Raw genomic sequence first — 15,166 nt, 5'->3', positions numbered from 1 at the left:
CACAGCTACTGTTATTGACACTTTTGGTGTAAACTCCTACATGTATCACATTTTTTCCCACAAAAATATTTTTTTCACTCTGCTTTTTTTCATTTAACATATTCCTCTGTCACTACATATATTTCTGAATGGCTGCATTTTGTTGTATGTGTTCACTCTGTTTACACTGTTCTCCAACATGTATCATTTAGGCTGTTTCCAATTTTGTTTCTATTAAAACAGAATTGGTATAAACAACCTTGTAGCTAAATTTTCATTCCTTTATTCAACAAATATTCATTAGGTACCTATTGTATGTCAGTCACTGTATTTGGCTTTGAGTTACAACAGTAAGCACTACTGTTAGAGTGATTACCCATGTGGAATGTGCAGGAGAGCGGATATTAACCAAATAATTGTACTGCTGTTTATGCAGTTTATAACTGAAATGGATACTGTGAAAGAAAGGAATAATGTACTGTGGGAGAATAAGGCAAAGGACCCTCATGGGCTAGGGAAGGCATTATTGAGGAAATGCTATTTGAGCTTTGGTCAACTAGTTGAAAGAGGTTGAAGGGGCCACAGGGGAAGGTGTTAGAGAGAGATTATTCCAGACAGAGTAGACATTACTGTGTAAAGTCCCCATGACAGAAGGGATTATGGCATGTTTAAGGAACTAAAAGAAAGGCAGTGTGGCCTAAGCACTGAAAGCAGTGGTATAAAGCATAACTAGAGAGGTATCCAGGGGCCAGATCAAGCAGAGCCTTATAAGCCATGTTACAGATTTTAGTTTTTATCCCAAGAATGATAGGATACTGCTTAAGGGGTTTAAGCTGGAAGGGAAATCTGATTGAAGGGTGAACTTATTAGATAAGGACAAAGTAGATGCAGGGAGATCAGTTAGGAGATTGTTGCAGTGGTTTATGCGATAATTGATGATAGCTTAGATGAGGTTTATGGTTAGAAATGGAAAGAAATAGATTCAAGAGATTTTTAGGAGATAAAATTGATTCAACTTAGAGCATATTTATAAAAGTTTTTTTTTAGCATAAATTCCCAGAAGTAGAATTATTGACACAAAGGGCAAAATTATTTTAAAAGCTTGTAATATATAGCAAATTGCTCTCCAGAAAGATTATTTCAGTGTATTCTCCATCAACAGTGTATTAGAGTGCTCATTTTCATGTGCCCTCAGCAGTAATAAGCAGTATCTTTTTTTTTTTTACTTTTTTCTTTTTCAGTGTTTTTTGGGTATGTTTTATTCTTTTTAATATCTTTTCCAGAAATCAAGTTATGATTTTAATGTTTAAATGGGGATTGTTTTGCCAATCATAATAATATAGTAGTTTCAGAATATATATGTATTGGTCTACTTACTTTGGTATTAGAAAGTGTGGTTTTTATTCTTAATATTCTGCCTCTAAAGCTGAAAGTAAAACAAAAGAATTTAATGGGAATGTTGCCTCAGGAACATGGGACAAAGAAAAAATGTGAGATGGATTTAGATCAGATTAAGTATTATTGGAAAATTGCATTTGTGAGGAAATTTTCAGTAACTCAACTTTGTTTGATATAGTCAATTCCAAGCCCTCTGTTTTCCTAAAAGGAGTATTGCAACTCTGCTCTACCATGAGTTTAGACTTGGGACTCCAAAATGTTTTAAATAAAAAACTGACAAATAGCCAAAATGTATATAAATTTTCTACTACAAAAATGGAAATATGGAAATTTTTTTTGAATTTTCTGTAGTGTTTTGGTAGCTTAATAAATAAATGTATAGTACATGTCCCTTCATGACCACTGAATTACTTTTTTAACAATATGAGAGTGGCTAAAATTGAAAGTAAGACATTTAAGAGAAATGACTTTTTTAAAGTAATTGAAATAGTTAATTTTTCTGTAAAATATTTTGATTTTGAAAGATATTAGCCTTAGATTCAGAATAAAAGTTATATTTATAATGTTTTCATGTATTTCTCAAATATGTAAATTCTACGTTATTGAATTATGGTTATATTTGAAATGACATGTTATTCACTGCTTTGTTTTCTCTCTTTCAACAGTTAAAAGATGTTGATACTCAGAAAATCATAAAAGCAATGCTTTCTTATGTGTGGCCCAAAGACAGGCCAGATTTGCGAGCTAGAGTTGCCATTTCGCTGGGATTTTTGGGTGGTGCAAAGGTAAGAAATTATGCATTGTTTGGTTGCTCTAAGAAATACTACATTTTCTAGTTATGAATCCTGGGCCTGGTGTAAATCACTTTTGGGGTAGCATGACCAACTTTTGGGACCCTCTTTTAGTTTACATAATTATTTTATGCAGTCATTAGAAATTATATGGTAATGTCCTGTTTATCTCTGGATCAGACTTCTCACAGAATTAGTGGAATTCACTCCTGAAACCATTGTGAGATATAGGAGCATTGATTGTAACAAAGCATAAGCACCTTTGTAAAAGAAGCTTTTCGGAGCCTCTTTGGCTCTGAAATAATACATATTTTTGGTAAGCTTGGTTCCCAGATCCCAGTAAATTGAAAAGAGGATGAAGCCATTTTAGGAACACTGATAGCCATAAGTAATAAGTAACAGCTTAATATCAAGAGAAAAGCTAAAAAACAAAACAAAAACAGCCACAAAACCTGACTGTTTTGGTACGTTCAGTATAGGAGCCCTCTGCATTTCAGCAGCCTTCTCAGTTTGTCATTGTACTATATAAAGCAAAGTTATAATGATGACCTCGAGTTTTCAAGAAAATAAAAACCTTGTTTCCAATTTACTCAGATTTTTTTTTTCTTTTTTTTTTTGATACAGAGTCTCACTCTGTCGCCCAGGCTGGAGTACAGTGGCACAATCTTGGTTCACTGCAATCTCTGCCTCCTGGGTTCAAGCAATTCTCCTGCCTCAGCCTCCTGAGTAGCTGGGATTATAGGCACGTGCCACCATGCCCAGCTAATTTTTGTATTTTTAGTAGAGACGGGGTTTCACCATGTTGACCAGGCTGGTCTCTAACTCCTGACCCCAGGTGATCCACCCGCCTCGACCTCCCAAAGTGCTGGGATTACAGGCATGAGCCACCGCACCCAGCCCCCAATTTACTCAGATTTTAAAGTCAGGGAAGTACACGTTTATAGATATACTATATTGTCATGATAAGTCTCTGGAATCAGACTGCTTGGGCTTTGCCACCTTGTAACCTTAAGCAAGTTGTTTAGTCTGTGTGCCTCAGTTTCTCCATTTGTAAAATAGGGTTGCTGCAAAGATTAAATAAGTTAACATATAAAGGACTTATAACAGTGCCTGGCAGGTAGTAAAATACAAGTATTAAAAATAAATAAATTTAGATTTCCAAAAATAATGGTTAAAAGTGTTTCCTTAAAATGAGCATAAAGGAGGTTTGGCTATAATTTGGCTACCACTCTTATATATAAGGATTAATATTTTATTTTAGAACCCAGTTCTTACCACTTATTTTTTCCCTGTATTATGTATACTCTCCTTTATTTGCTCATTCTTTTCCCTACCCTAAAAATATTAATTGAGAACTTATACACACTACTGTTCTTGGCATTGCAGAGTATTCAGATATGAACAAAGCAAATTTCTTTCCTCAAACCATATGGGATAAGGCAAGCTTTATTTTATTGCCCTAATAAAAGGTAGGTCATAAATGATTTAAAGAAGTGCCAGTCAGGTGTTGTGGGGTTTCAGAGGAAAGTTAGGAACCACCATCATGGGGAGTTAGGAAAGGTTTCACAGAGGAGATGACATCTGAGATAGACCTTGATTGATGAGTAGGATTATTACAGGTGTAGGAATAACATGAAAAATGGCCTAGTTGTGAGAGAACATAATATGTGTACAGAAGTGAATAGTCTATCTTGGTTCCAGCGAGGGGAAGATGTTTCAGAGAATTTGGAAATAAGCTTGGAAAGACAGATTAGAACTCGTAAATGTGAAATATTGTGACTGTGAGACAGAAAAATGTATTTAATTATGTGGGAAGTAGGAACCTGTATTTTGAATAGATGAGTAATAAGGTTAGAACTGTGTTTTAGGAAATTAGTTTGGCCATGTGTAAAAGATGAATTCAAGTGGTGATAGACCTAAAGTAGGGATACCATTTATTTCACACATTCATTCAGAAAATGTTTACTGACCAGTTATAAGGCTCATATAATAGTCTAGATAAGAAGTAATAGCAATTTGTACTGAAATAGTAGTAGAAATTGCAACATGGAGGAAAATGCAAGAGATACTGTGCAGTAGGGGAGATAGAGTCAACAATACTTAGCAATGGATCAACTATTAGAAGTTAAAAAAAAAAGTGGGATTCCAGGATGAGAGAATAAGAATGCCTTTAACAAAAGTGAGTATAATCAGAAGGTCTTGTTTGGGGAAAATGAAGATCTTGATTTTGGACATGTTAAGTTTTAGGTACTAGCAAAACACCCAGATAGAGATATTCAGCTGGTAATACAAAATGTGAAACAAGCTCAGGAAGGAGCCCAGGTCTAGAGAGATTGAGATGACAGTTGAAACAATGCAAATTAGTGAGTTCACCAAGGAAAAGAACACAAACAAAAGGAAATAGAAGACAACTAGGGACAGTACCTTTGATTAATGTGTTCCTCTAGGGAAGTAAATAGAGGAAACTGAGGAGTGACTGTACAGTTAAGAGAAAAGCCAAAATAATTCACAATCAGACTCCATTTTCTTGTCTCCTTTCTCATCTGTAATCTCTGTTGAGTACTCTCCCAGGGGATCTCACCCATTCTTGGGAAAGAGTACTTACTTAAATCAAGATGCTGAGCAACAGGTCAAGAACGCATTTTTTGTTACATTTGTTTAAGCTGAACAGAGAACAATATTACAAATGTAATTTTAGTACGTATTGTTGAAAAATTTTAACCCTCGTGCATTTTTAGCATAGTCTGGTTGCTGAATTGTCTTTTACATACAAATTACCTAAGGATAAATATGATTCTGAGCTCATATGCTCCTTTGTTAGTTGAATGCAAGTACTTTGCTGACAAGTTAAAGGCAGATTGTTTTCTAGACTTTCTTTTTAATTGAAGAGAAGAGGTTAGAACATGACTAATTAAGCTAGTCAAAGTGGAGAGTCTTAAGTAATGGCATTTGTATTAGAATTTATTTTTAGAGTGAGTTCCAGTCCTTCAAAATACAGATTTCTGTTGCTTAGTGACAGGTCAATATCAGGGTATGAAATCTAGATCTAAACTAACTTCCTTAATGACTAAAATATTTTTAGAAGGTTAATATTTGATTCTTTAATCAACAACTACTGAGTGCCCATAAGATGAAAAATGCTATACTAAACTCATGTAAACTGATTGCAAATAAGCAGAAGTGAATATAGAAAATCCTCAAAAAGAATGTTTAATTTCTTTTGAATCAGGAGAAGGAAGAAGTTGCCAGATGTTATGATGAGTGCCTGCTAGTACTTTCAAAGCATATAGACAGCATTAGGAGATATACCTAATGCTAAATGACGAGTTAATGGGTGCAGCAAAACAACATGGCACATGGATACATATGTAACAAACCTGCACATTATGCACGTGTACCCCAAAACCTAAAGTATAATAATAAAATAAAATAAAATAAAGAAAATAATTTTCTTTTTACAAAACAGAAACTAGATCATAGAATAACTTTAAGCATGTAGAACATAGTAGTAGCATTTGACCATTCCAAAAAGCATTTGCACAGCTTTGCGGACTGTCCGTTTAAAAGTGCTTGCTCTTGCAAATATTTAAAAAGTGATCATTGTTTATTCTTGAGTAGTATTGCAGGTGTGTTTTATAATTGGTGTGGAAAGATGGATTGTTATCCCCTTTTATCCTTGGCTTCCTATTTTTCATCAAACCTGAATATATGGTTTGGCATATAAACACCTTGGATCAATCTAGGCCTCTTTATATTCTAATCTTTCCTACCTCCTCCACATATTCTTAGGATTTTAGTGCAGTGTTCAAGAATCTTCTCAGCTGTAAATGCCACCCTGCCATCTGCATAGATGTAGTGGTATCATAACAAGGCATGAAACATAGATGAGAAAGAAGAAAGAAAGGATTGTCAAGTAGGAAGAAGAAAACAAGAGGAAGATTTTGTGCCTAATGTATGAGAACATAGCATACCTTCTGCTTGCTTATTTACTTTTTAATGCTCTTTTGATTCTGAGGGTCTTAAGGCTATCATTGTCTCCAGCAAAAATTTTAAAGATAAATGATATTATGTAGAGATGCTTTGGAGCCCAGAGTAGACTAAGAGAGGGGATTGGTATTTCTTCTAGCAGAGTTGCAGCAATTCTATTTTAATATGTTTGGGTTCTATATAAGATGTATTTTAAGGGTTCTACTACCAAGAGAGACAAAAACAAAATGCCATTTGTATTCACTCCTTAAATCCCTACAAATCTTATGTAATGTATTTTTTTTTACCATCTATACATATATCATAGGAGTATCATATCATTATTAATCTGGGGAATTTGAGGTCTTCTACGGGTTTTTGTTTTTTTTTTTAAGATAGAGTTTCACTCTTGTTGCCCAGGCTGGAGTGCAGTGGCATGATCTCTGCTCACTGCAAACTCCACCTCCCACGTTCAAGCAATTCTCCTGTCTCAGCCTCCTGAGTAGCTGGGATTACAGGCGCATGCCACCATGCCCATCTAATTTTTGTATTTTTAGTGGAGATGGGGTTTTATTATATTGGTCAGGCTGGTCTCGAACTCCTGACCTCGGGTGATCTGCCCACCTCAGCCTCCCAGAGTGTTGGGATTACAGGCGTGAGCCACCACTCCCGGCCAACCTAATTCAACCTATTAGTATTTTACGTACAACCATGCCAGGATTTAAGGAAAATGTAAAACATATTTATTGAAATCATTTGATTTTATAAAATGTATGTTACCTTTAGTATTACCAAAAAATGTCTATTCATATTCTCTAACCACTGCCATCTTGGAAACCACTTAGTTGACAGAAAAACTGGGGGCAAAGGAAGTTAAAGTATCAAATGCAAAAATAAGCTATCTTTACAATTATAATAATTTCAAGGGAGAGTAATTTATAAAAATAAACACCCTTTTTCTTCAGAAATGCATCTGTTATATAAAGTATAACAGGTGATATATATATTGAGCAAATATTTATTGAGTGACTAACAAATAATGAGATATATATATATATATATATATCATAATAGAAACATCCAAAAGGAGAGACAAATGAAGCTGTAGGAGAGTACCAACAATTAAGCATATAGGGAGGGCTTTATGAAGGATTTAGCATTTTTGAATAACTATTTTGACATTTCTAACTTTAAAACATTTATGTACTTCTTTTTTTGAAACTTTCCTGAAAAAATATTTTTTAAAATGAGACAGTGCTACCTGATGCCTTTTTGAGAAGTATGAATTTTACCCTGGTTTTATTATTATTATTATTATTATTATTATTATTATTATTAAAATACTATATCTTAGAGAAGTTTTAAGTTTACAGAAAAATTGAACAGTAAGTACAAAGAGTTCTTATATACCCCCTTTTTTCCCCACAATGCAGTTTCTTCTGTTATTAACATGTTGCATTAATGTGGTACATTTGCTAAAACTGATGAACCAATTATTTTAAAAAGATACATTATTATTAACCAAGTCCATAGTTTACATTAGGATTCACTTTTTGTGTTGTACAGTTACATGGTTTTTGGGAAATGTATAATGTCATGTATTCACCATTATGATATCATATAGAATAGTTTCCCTGCCCCTAAAATCCCATGTGATCCATCTACTCATCTGTCCTTCCTTCCTCCAAAATTCCTAACAACAGTGATCTTTTTACTAACTCTCTAGTTTTGCCTTTTCCAGAATGTCATATAGTTGGAACCATATGATATGTAGCTTTTTCAGACTGGCTTCCTTCACTTCGCGATATGTGTTTCAAGATATTCATTGTGTGTGTATGTTACCTGATAGCTCTTTTCTTTGTATCACTGAATAATATTTTGTTATATGAATGTACTATAGCGTGTTGATCCACTCACCTGTTGAAAGACATCTTGGTTTCCTTTAGATTTTGGCCATCATTAATAAAGCTGCAGTAAACATTTGTGTGCAGGTTTTTGTGTGGCCATAAGTTTTCATCTCATTTGGGTAAATACCAAAGAACACAATTGCTGGATTGTCTTGTAAGACTATATTTTGTTTTGTAAGAAACTGCCAAATAACCTTTTATAGTTGGTATACCATTCTACATTCCTACAAGCAATGAGTAAGAGTTCCTATTGCTCCACATCTTCACTAGCATTTGGTGTTATTGATATTTTAGATTTTAGCCATTCTAATAGGTGTGTAGTAGCATCTCACTTTTGTTCTAATTTACAAATGCCTAATGACATATGATGTTGAGCATCTTTTCATATGCTTTTTGTGTCATTTGTATATCTTCTTTGGTGAAGTGTCTGATCAGTTCTTTTGCCCCTTTTTAAATTCGATTGTTTTCTTATTGTTGAGATTTAAGGGTTCTTTTGTCTTTTGGATACAAATATTTTATCAGATAAGTCTTTTGCAAATACTTTGTTCCAGTCTGTGGCTTGTCATCTTATTCTCTTGACAGTGTCTTTTGTAAAGCAGAAGTTTTTGATATTAATGAAGTCCTACTTACCAAACTTTCATGGATCATGTTTTTGGTGCTAAGTCATTGCCAAACCCAAGGTTACCTGGATTTTATCTTACATTATCTTCTAGATGATTTATAGTTTCATCTTCTACATTTTGGTCTATGATCTATTTAGAGTTAATTTTTATGAAATATGTAAGGTCTGTGTCTGGATTCCTTTTTTCTTCCATTGGCATGTCCAGTTGCTCCAGCATCATTTACTGAAAAAGCTGTCTCTTTCCCATTGGGTTGCCTTTGCTCCTTTGTGAAAGACCAGTTGACTGTATTTTTGTGAGTCCATTTTTGTGCTGTCTCTTCTATTTCCATTGATCTATTTGTCTATTTTTTGACCAGTACCATACTGTCAGGATTACTGTAGCTTCATAGAGTAAGTCTTATAGTTGGGTAGTGTCAGACCTCCAGTATTGTTTTCTTCGTCAGTATTCTGTTGGCTGTTTTGAGTTTTTTGCCTTTCTATATAAACTTTAGGATCAGTTTGTCCATATCCACAAAATTACTTACTGGGATTTTGATTGGGGTCACATTGAATCTATAGATCAAGCTGGAGAAAACTGACATCTCAACAATATTGAGCCTTCCTATACATGAACATGGAGTATCTCTCCATTTATTTAGCTTCTTTGATTTCTTTCATATGAGTTTTGTAGTTTTCCTCATATACTTTTTGCACACATTTGTTATATTTATACTGAAGTATTTCATTTTTCATTGTTAGTTTAAATAGTGGTATATTTTTTATTTCAAATTGCATATTGTTTATTGGTGGTACGTGGGAAAGTAGTTGACTTTTGTATATGACCTTGTATGCTGCAACTTTGCTGTAATTGCTTTTTAGTTCTAGTAGGGTTTTTTGTTGATTTTTTTTCCAGATTTTCTATATAGACAATTATATCACCTGCAAACAAAGACAGTTTTATTTTGTCCTTTCTAGAATGGATACCTTTATTTCCTTGTTGCATTAGCTATGACTTCTAGTACAGTGTTGAATATGATGTGATAAAAGAGGACATCCTTGCCTTGTTCACAGTTTAGTTTCCCACCATTAAGTATGTTGTTAACTTTAAGGTTTTTTATAGGTGTTTGTAATCAAGTTGAAGTTTTCCTCTATTCCTAGTTTGCTGGGAGTTTTTGTAATGAATAGGTGTTGGATTTTGTTAAATGATTTTTTTTCATCTGCCATCATTTGATTTTTCTTCCTTAGCTTGTTGATGTGAGGGATTACATTAACTGATTTTCAAATGTTGAACCAGCTTTCCATACCCAGAATAAATTCCACTTGATTATGTTGTATAATTGTTTTTATACATTGTTGGGTATGATTTGGTAATATTTTGTTGAGGATTTTTGTATCTATATTCAGGAAAGAGGGTGGTCTGTAGTTTTCTTGTAATGTCTTTGGTTTTGATATTAGAATGGTGCTGTTTTCATGGAATGAGTTAGGAAGTATTCCCTCTACTTCTGTTTTCTGGAAGAAATTATAGAGAATTCACATCATTTCTTCTTTAAGTAGTTAGTAAAATTCACCAGTGAAACCATTTGGACCAGTGCTTTCTGTTTTGGAAGGTTATTATTGAATCAATTTATTTAATAGATACAGACCAATTCAATTTATCAATGTATCTTGTATAGGAAGGTATCTTTTAAGGAATTTGTCCATTTCATCTAAGTTATCAAATTTGTTGGACTAGAGTTGCTCAATACTATCCCTCAATTATCTTTTAATGTTCATAGGAACAGTACTGAAGGCCTGCCTTTCATTCCTGATGTTAGTAGTTTGTCTTCGTCCTTTTTTGCTTGATTAGCCTGACTAGAGACTTAGCAATTTTATTGCTCTTTTCCAAGAGCCAGCTTTTGGTTTTGTTGATTTCCTTTTTTCAATTTCATTGATTTCTGCCCCAAGTTTTATTCTTCTGCTTACTTTGGATTTAATTTGCACTTTTTTTTGCGCTTTTTTTTTCTATTTTCCCAAGATGGAAACTTAGATTATTCATCTTAGATCTTTCTTTTCTAATATTTGCATTCAGTGCTATAAATTTCTTTTTAAGTGCTGCTTTTGCTGCATCCCACAAATTTTGATACATTGTATCTTCATCTTTATTTAGTTCAAAATATTTAAAAATTTCTCTTTAGTCTTTGACCCATGTGTTATTTAAAAGCATGTTGTTTAATCGTTCGGATATGCCTACTGTCATTCTGTTAGTGATTTCTGATTTAATTCCATTTTGCCTAGGGCATACTTAGTGCGATGTGTATTTTTAAAAATTTGTAAAGGTGTGTTTTATGGCCCAGAGTGTCATTTATCTCGGTGAATGATCTGTGCAAGTTTGAAAAGAATGTGTATTCTGCTCTTGTTGGATGAAGTATCCTCTAGGTGTCATTTACATATAATAGAGGATGCATCTATTTTTCCTTGCCATTCTATCAGTTTTTGCCTCAGGCATTTTGATATTTTGTTATTAGGTGCATACACAATTAAGGATTGTTACATCTTTTTGGAGAATTGACCTCTTTATAATTATGTAATGCCCCTCTTTTATTCCTGGTTCCTGTTAGTTTTCCTTGATCTGAAGTGTGCTTTATCTGAAATTAATATAGTTACTCTACTCCAGCTTAGCTTTGATAAGGGTTAAGATGGTATATATTTCTTCATCCATTTACATATAATTCATTATGTCTTTATATTTAAAATTGGGTTTGTAATTGGATCATCTTTTAAAAATCCATTCTGACAATCTCTTTTTTTAAATGCCATCAGATTCAGCCATGATGACAATCTATGTTTTAATTGGTATAGACTATTCACATTTAAAATGATTAACTGTTATTGTTGGATTAATATTGACCATATGTGTAACTGTTTTCTGTTCATTTCCTTTCTTCTTTGGTTTTTGCTTTTATTTTACTTTTTCTTCAATCTTTTTCTTCCTTCTCTGGCTTTAATTAAACATTTTATATGATTTTGTTTTTTCTAATCATTTAACATTCCAATTATACTTTTTAATTTTTAAGTGGTTGCCATAGAGTTTGCATTATACATTTATAGGCAGTCTAATTCCACTTTAATATAACACTATTACTGCTTCATGGGGGTGATACACATAACAGTATTCCCAATTCATTCCCCCTATCACTCACACACTGCTGTGATTCATTTCACCTATTTATAAGCTTTAATTACCTAATACATTGTTGCTGTTATTATTTTGAAGAAACTTATCTGTTAGATCATTTAAGAATAAAAATATTTTATTTTACATTAATTTATTCCTTCTCTAACATTGCTTCTCAATTAAATGTAAATCTGAGGTTTTGACCAATATCATTTGCATTCTCTCTGGAAAACTTTATTTAAAAACAATTCTTGCAAGATCCATGTACTAGCAACAAATTTCCTCAATTTTTGCTTTTGTAGAGAGTGTATGTTTTTCCCTCACTTGTAAAGGACAGTTTCACTAGGTGCAGAATTCTAGGTTGGTGGATTGTTTTTTTTCAACAGTTTAAATATTTCATTCCACTCTGTTCTTGCTTGCATTCACTGTTATTTTTATTTTTGTTCCTTTATAGGTGATTCCCCTGGCTTCTTTTAAGATTATTTTTGTCTTTGATTTTTGTAGTTTGAATATGATATGCCAGGCTGTAACTTTTGGGAGTTTTTTGTTGTTGTTGTGTTTTTTTTGTTTCTTTTGTTTTGTTTTTTCTACTTGGTGTCCTCTAAGCTTTCCTGGATCTGTGGTTTGATGTTGTCATTAATTTTAGAAAATTCTTAGCCTTTATTATTTCAATTATTTTTCCTGTTCCTTTTCCCTTTTCCTTATGGTATTCCCATTATGTATACATACGTTACACCTTTTGTAATTCTCCCATATTTCTTGCATATTCTTTTCCCTTTTAAATTCATTTTGTTCTTTGCTTTTCACTTTGTGAAGTTTTTGCTGACATACGTCTTCTAGCTCACTGATTCTTTTCTATTTTGTGTCCTGTCTACTGATGAGCCTATCAAAGACATTCTTCATTTCTGTTAGAGTGTTTTTGATTTCCTGTACAACCTTTTGATTCTTTCTTAGAGATTCCTCTCTCTTTGTTTATATTACCCATCTTTTCTTGCATGCTGTCTGCTTTTTCCATTAGAGCCTTTGGCATTTTAAATTCCTAGTCTGATAATTCTAAAATCTCTGCCTTAGCTGAGTCTGGTTCCGATGTTTACTTTGTCTATTCAGACTCTTCTTTGCCTTTTGGCATGCCTTGTAATTTTATTTGAAAGCTAGACACAATGCATTAGATGATAAATATACCTTTAATGTGAGATTTTATGTTTATCTGGCTAGGAGTTGGCTGTCTTAAATGTTAGTTGTAGCTGTAGGTGTCAGAGGCTAGAATTTCCTCTAGAACCTGCTAAACGGGGGCCAGACAAATTTTAGGGGATAAGGCCATATGAACAAAAAATTTTAATGAATCAGGTTCACATATCATGTAACTTCTACTAGTTACATTGAGGTTGTTCATTAAATATCAGTGTGATCTACTTTTCCCCTCTAAATGTTTTATCTCCTAGAGGATTTAGATAAGAGGATTTATCTCTTCGATTAGATTAGTGGAGTTGAGACTGCATGTCAATTGCTCTTTCATATATTCTTTAATTTGCTTTCAGTTCTGTGTGCTTCAGCCATGAAATAAGGTAAAACAAGTTTGTTTTGCGGATATTATGATCTCTAGCTTTTAGATGTCTGTTATTGAAAATGACAATGACACATAGTCCCTTTCTGTGTCATACCTTTCCATGTTTATACTTTCAAACTATTATATTAGGTAAAAACGACATTTCTTACAAATATTACATTATGTAACAGTCTTGCATATGGAATCTTCTGCGTGTCTGTTTTTCATATAGATTAGTCATAACTCTTGCTTTACTTTCTCAGGATCCATATTCAGCTATGTTGCAAGGATTGGATTAAATAGGCTGTTTTCTGTTGAGGTTACTCTTTGATGCCCAGAGCAAACTTTATATACAAACCAGAAGCATTTTGTTTATACAATGGAAATCTTTAATGACATTTGCTTTGTTGCCTAGGCCTAATTTTCATGAATTAATAATGTATACAATATAAAATAATTTTATTTGATCAACTTACATAACTGCTTTGTTGTTTGATATTTTTCCTTTAATGAGAATAGAAACTTGAGTTCTGTGAGGATTCTACCACTACCCTGATAATCTTTATACAAATTGTCTGAGTACCCTTAATGCAGGCAAACCCCAGAATTGGGGCTCAGCCTGGGAGGGTTCTTGGCTTCGTGCAGGAAAGAATTTAAGAGTGAGCTGACAGCAAAGTGAAAGCAAGTTTATTAGAGCAACAGAGTACAGGAAAATGGTTGCTCCATAGACAGAGTAGTAGCAGCAGCCCTTTCAGCAGCAGTGGATTTCTGGCTAGCTATATGGCTATTCCTTGATTAGTTGTAAAATAAGGGGTGGGTTATTCATGAATTTCCTGGAAAAGGGATGAGGAGTTCCTGGAACTAAGGGTTCCTCCTCCTTTTAAGCCATATAAAGCAACTTCCAGGCGGTGCCATGGCATTTGTAAATGGTGCTGGTGGGAGTTGCTTTTAGCAACTAGAGGTTGTTTTCATCACCATCTTGATTCTAGCTGGTTTTGGATGGTTTCTTTGCTGCATTCTGTTTTGCTCAGAACCTGTTTTAGTGGGGCCTCGTGACCAGTGCTTGGAAAATAATTCATGCCAATCTCTTACCTTACCTTGTCCGGTTTTCTTTTATCTTTGTTTTGCCTTGCTAATCAAATCTCTCTTTAGTGTTCCTGGTCTTTATTTTTTTCTCTCCTGATTCTTTTGTGAATAGAGAAGCAATTAAAGGAACAAAATTCTTTTTTACTTGTTTAGATATATTGGGCACTTCTTGGCAGCACTGCTCATAAAGCCCTTAGTTAGCGGCCACTCTGAAAGAGGTGAATTTATTAAGGAGTTTAGATATTAAAAAGCCTGAAAGAATTGGGTTCCTCAGATGACTAGTCATGATCATAATGGGAAAAGTGATAATTAAATCTAGAACTTGAAGTCCTCAGCAAACTGACTATATTGACCAGTAATTTTGGCACCATGTAGATACAGCATACTTTTGGTAGTCCTTTATGGCAATTTTACTTTTTACTTAACTCTGTTCTTCAGTTAGTGTCCCAAATTGTAGTTTTGTGCTAAAAATTAAATGAATACCATTTTGTAATGATATACCAGTCTCTGATAATTCAAGAGCCTAGCAGATTATCTATATGATTTACATTTTTGATCTAAGAAAGAAAAAAAGTTTTATAAGTTCCTGAGGCTGGGCATGGTGGCTCATTCCTGTAATCCCAGCACTTTGGGAGGCCAAGGCAGGCAGATCACTTGAGGCCAGGAGTTTGAGACCTTCCTGGCCAACATGGTGAAACCCTATCTCTACTAAAAATACAAAAATTAGCTGGGCATGGT

General features: G+C 33.7%; 1 protein-coding gene across 4 annotated transcripts in view; it reads left to right on the top strand.

Moving 5' to 3' along the window:
• Positions 1-15,166, top strand: part of ABCB7 (ATP binding cassette subfamily B member 7) — a 192,497-nt gene that overhangs the window by 58,838 nt on the left and 118,493 nt on the right. For all 4 annotated transcript variants that reach the window (XM_058441408.1, XM_032757204.2, XM_032757203.2 and 1 more), the window contains one exon: positions 2,043-2,162. In XM_058441408.1, the coding sequence (XP_058297391.1) occupies positions 2,043-2,162 (120 nt within the window). The remainder of the gene's footprint in view (positions 1-2,042; positions 2,163-15,166) is intronic.

Source organism: Hylobates moloch, unplaced genomic scaffold (assembly GCF_009828535.3).
Source record: "Hylobates moloch isolate HMO894 unplaced genomic scaffold, HMol_V3 SCAFFOLD_7, whole genome shotgun sequence".
Classification (NCBI taxonomy): domain Eukaryota; kingdom Metazoa; phylum Chordata; class Mammalia; order Primates; family Hylobatidae; genus Hylobates; species Hylobates moloch.
Note: the sequence above shows the minus strand (reverse complement) of the source record. Positions and strands in the feature narration are given on the sequence as shown.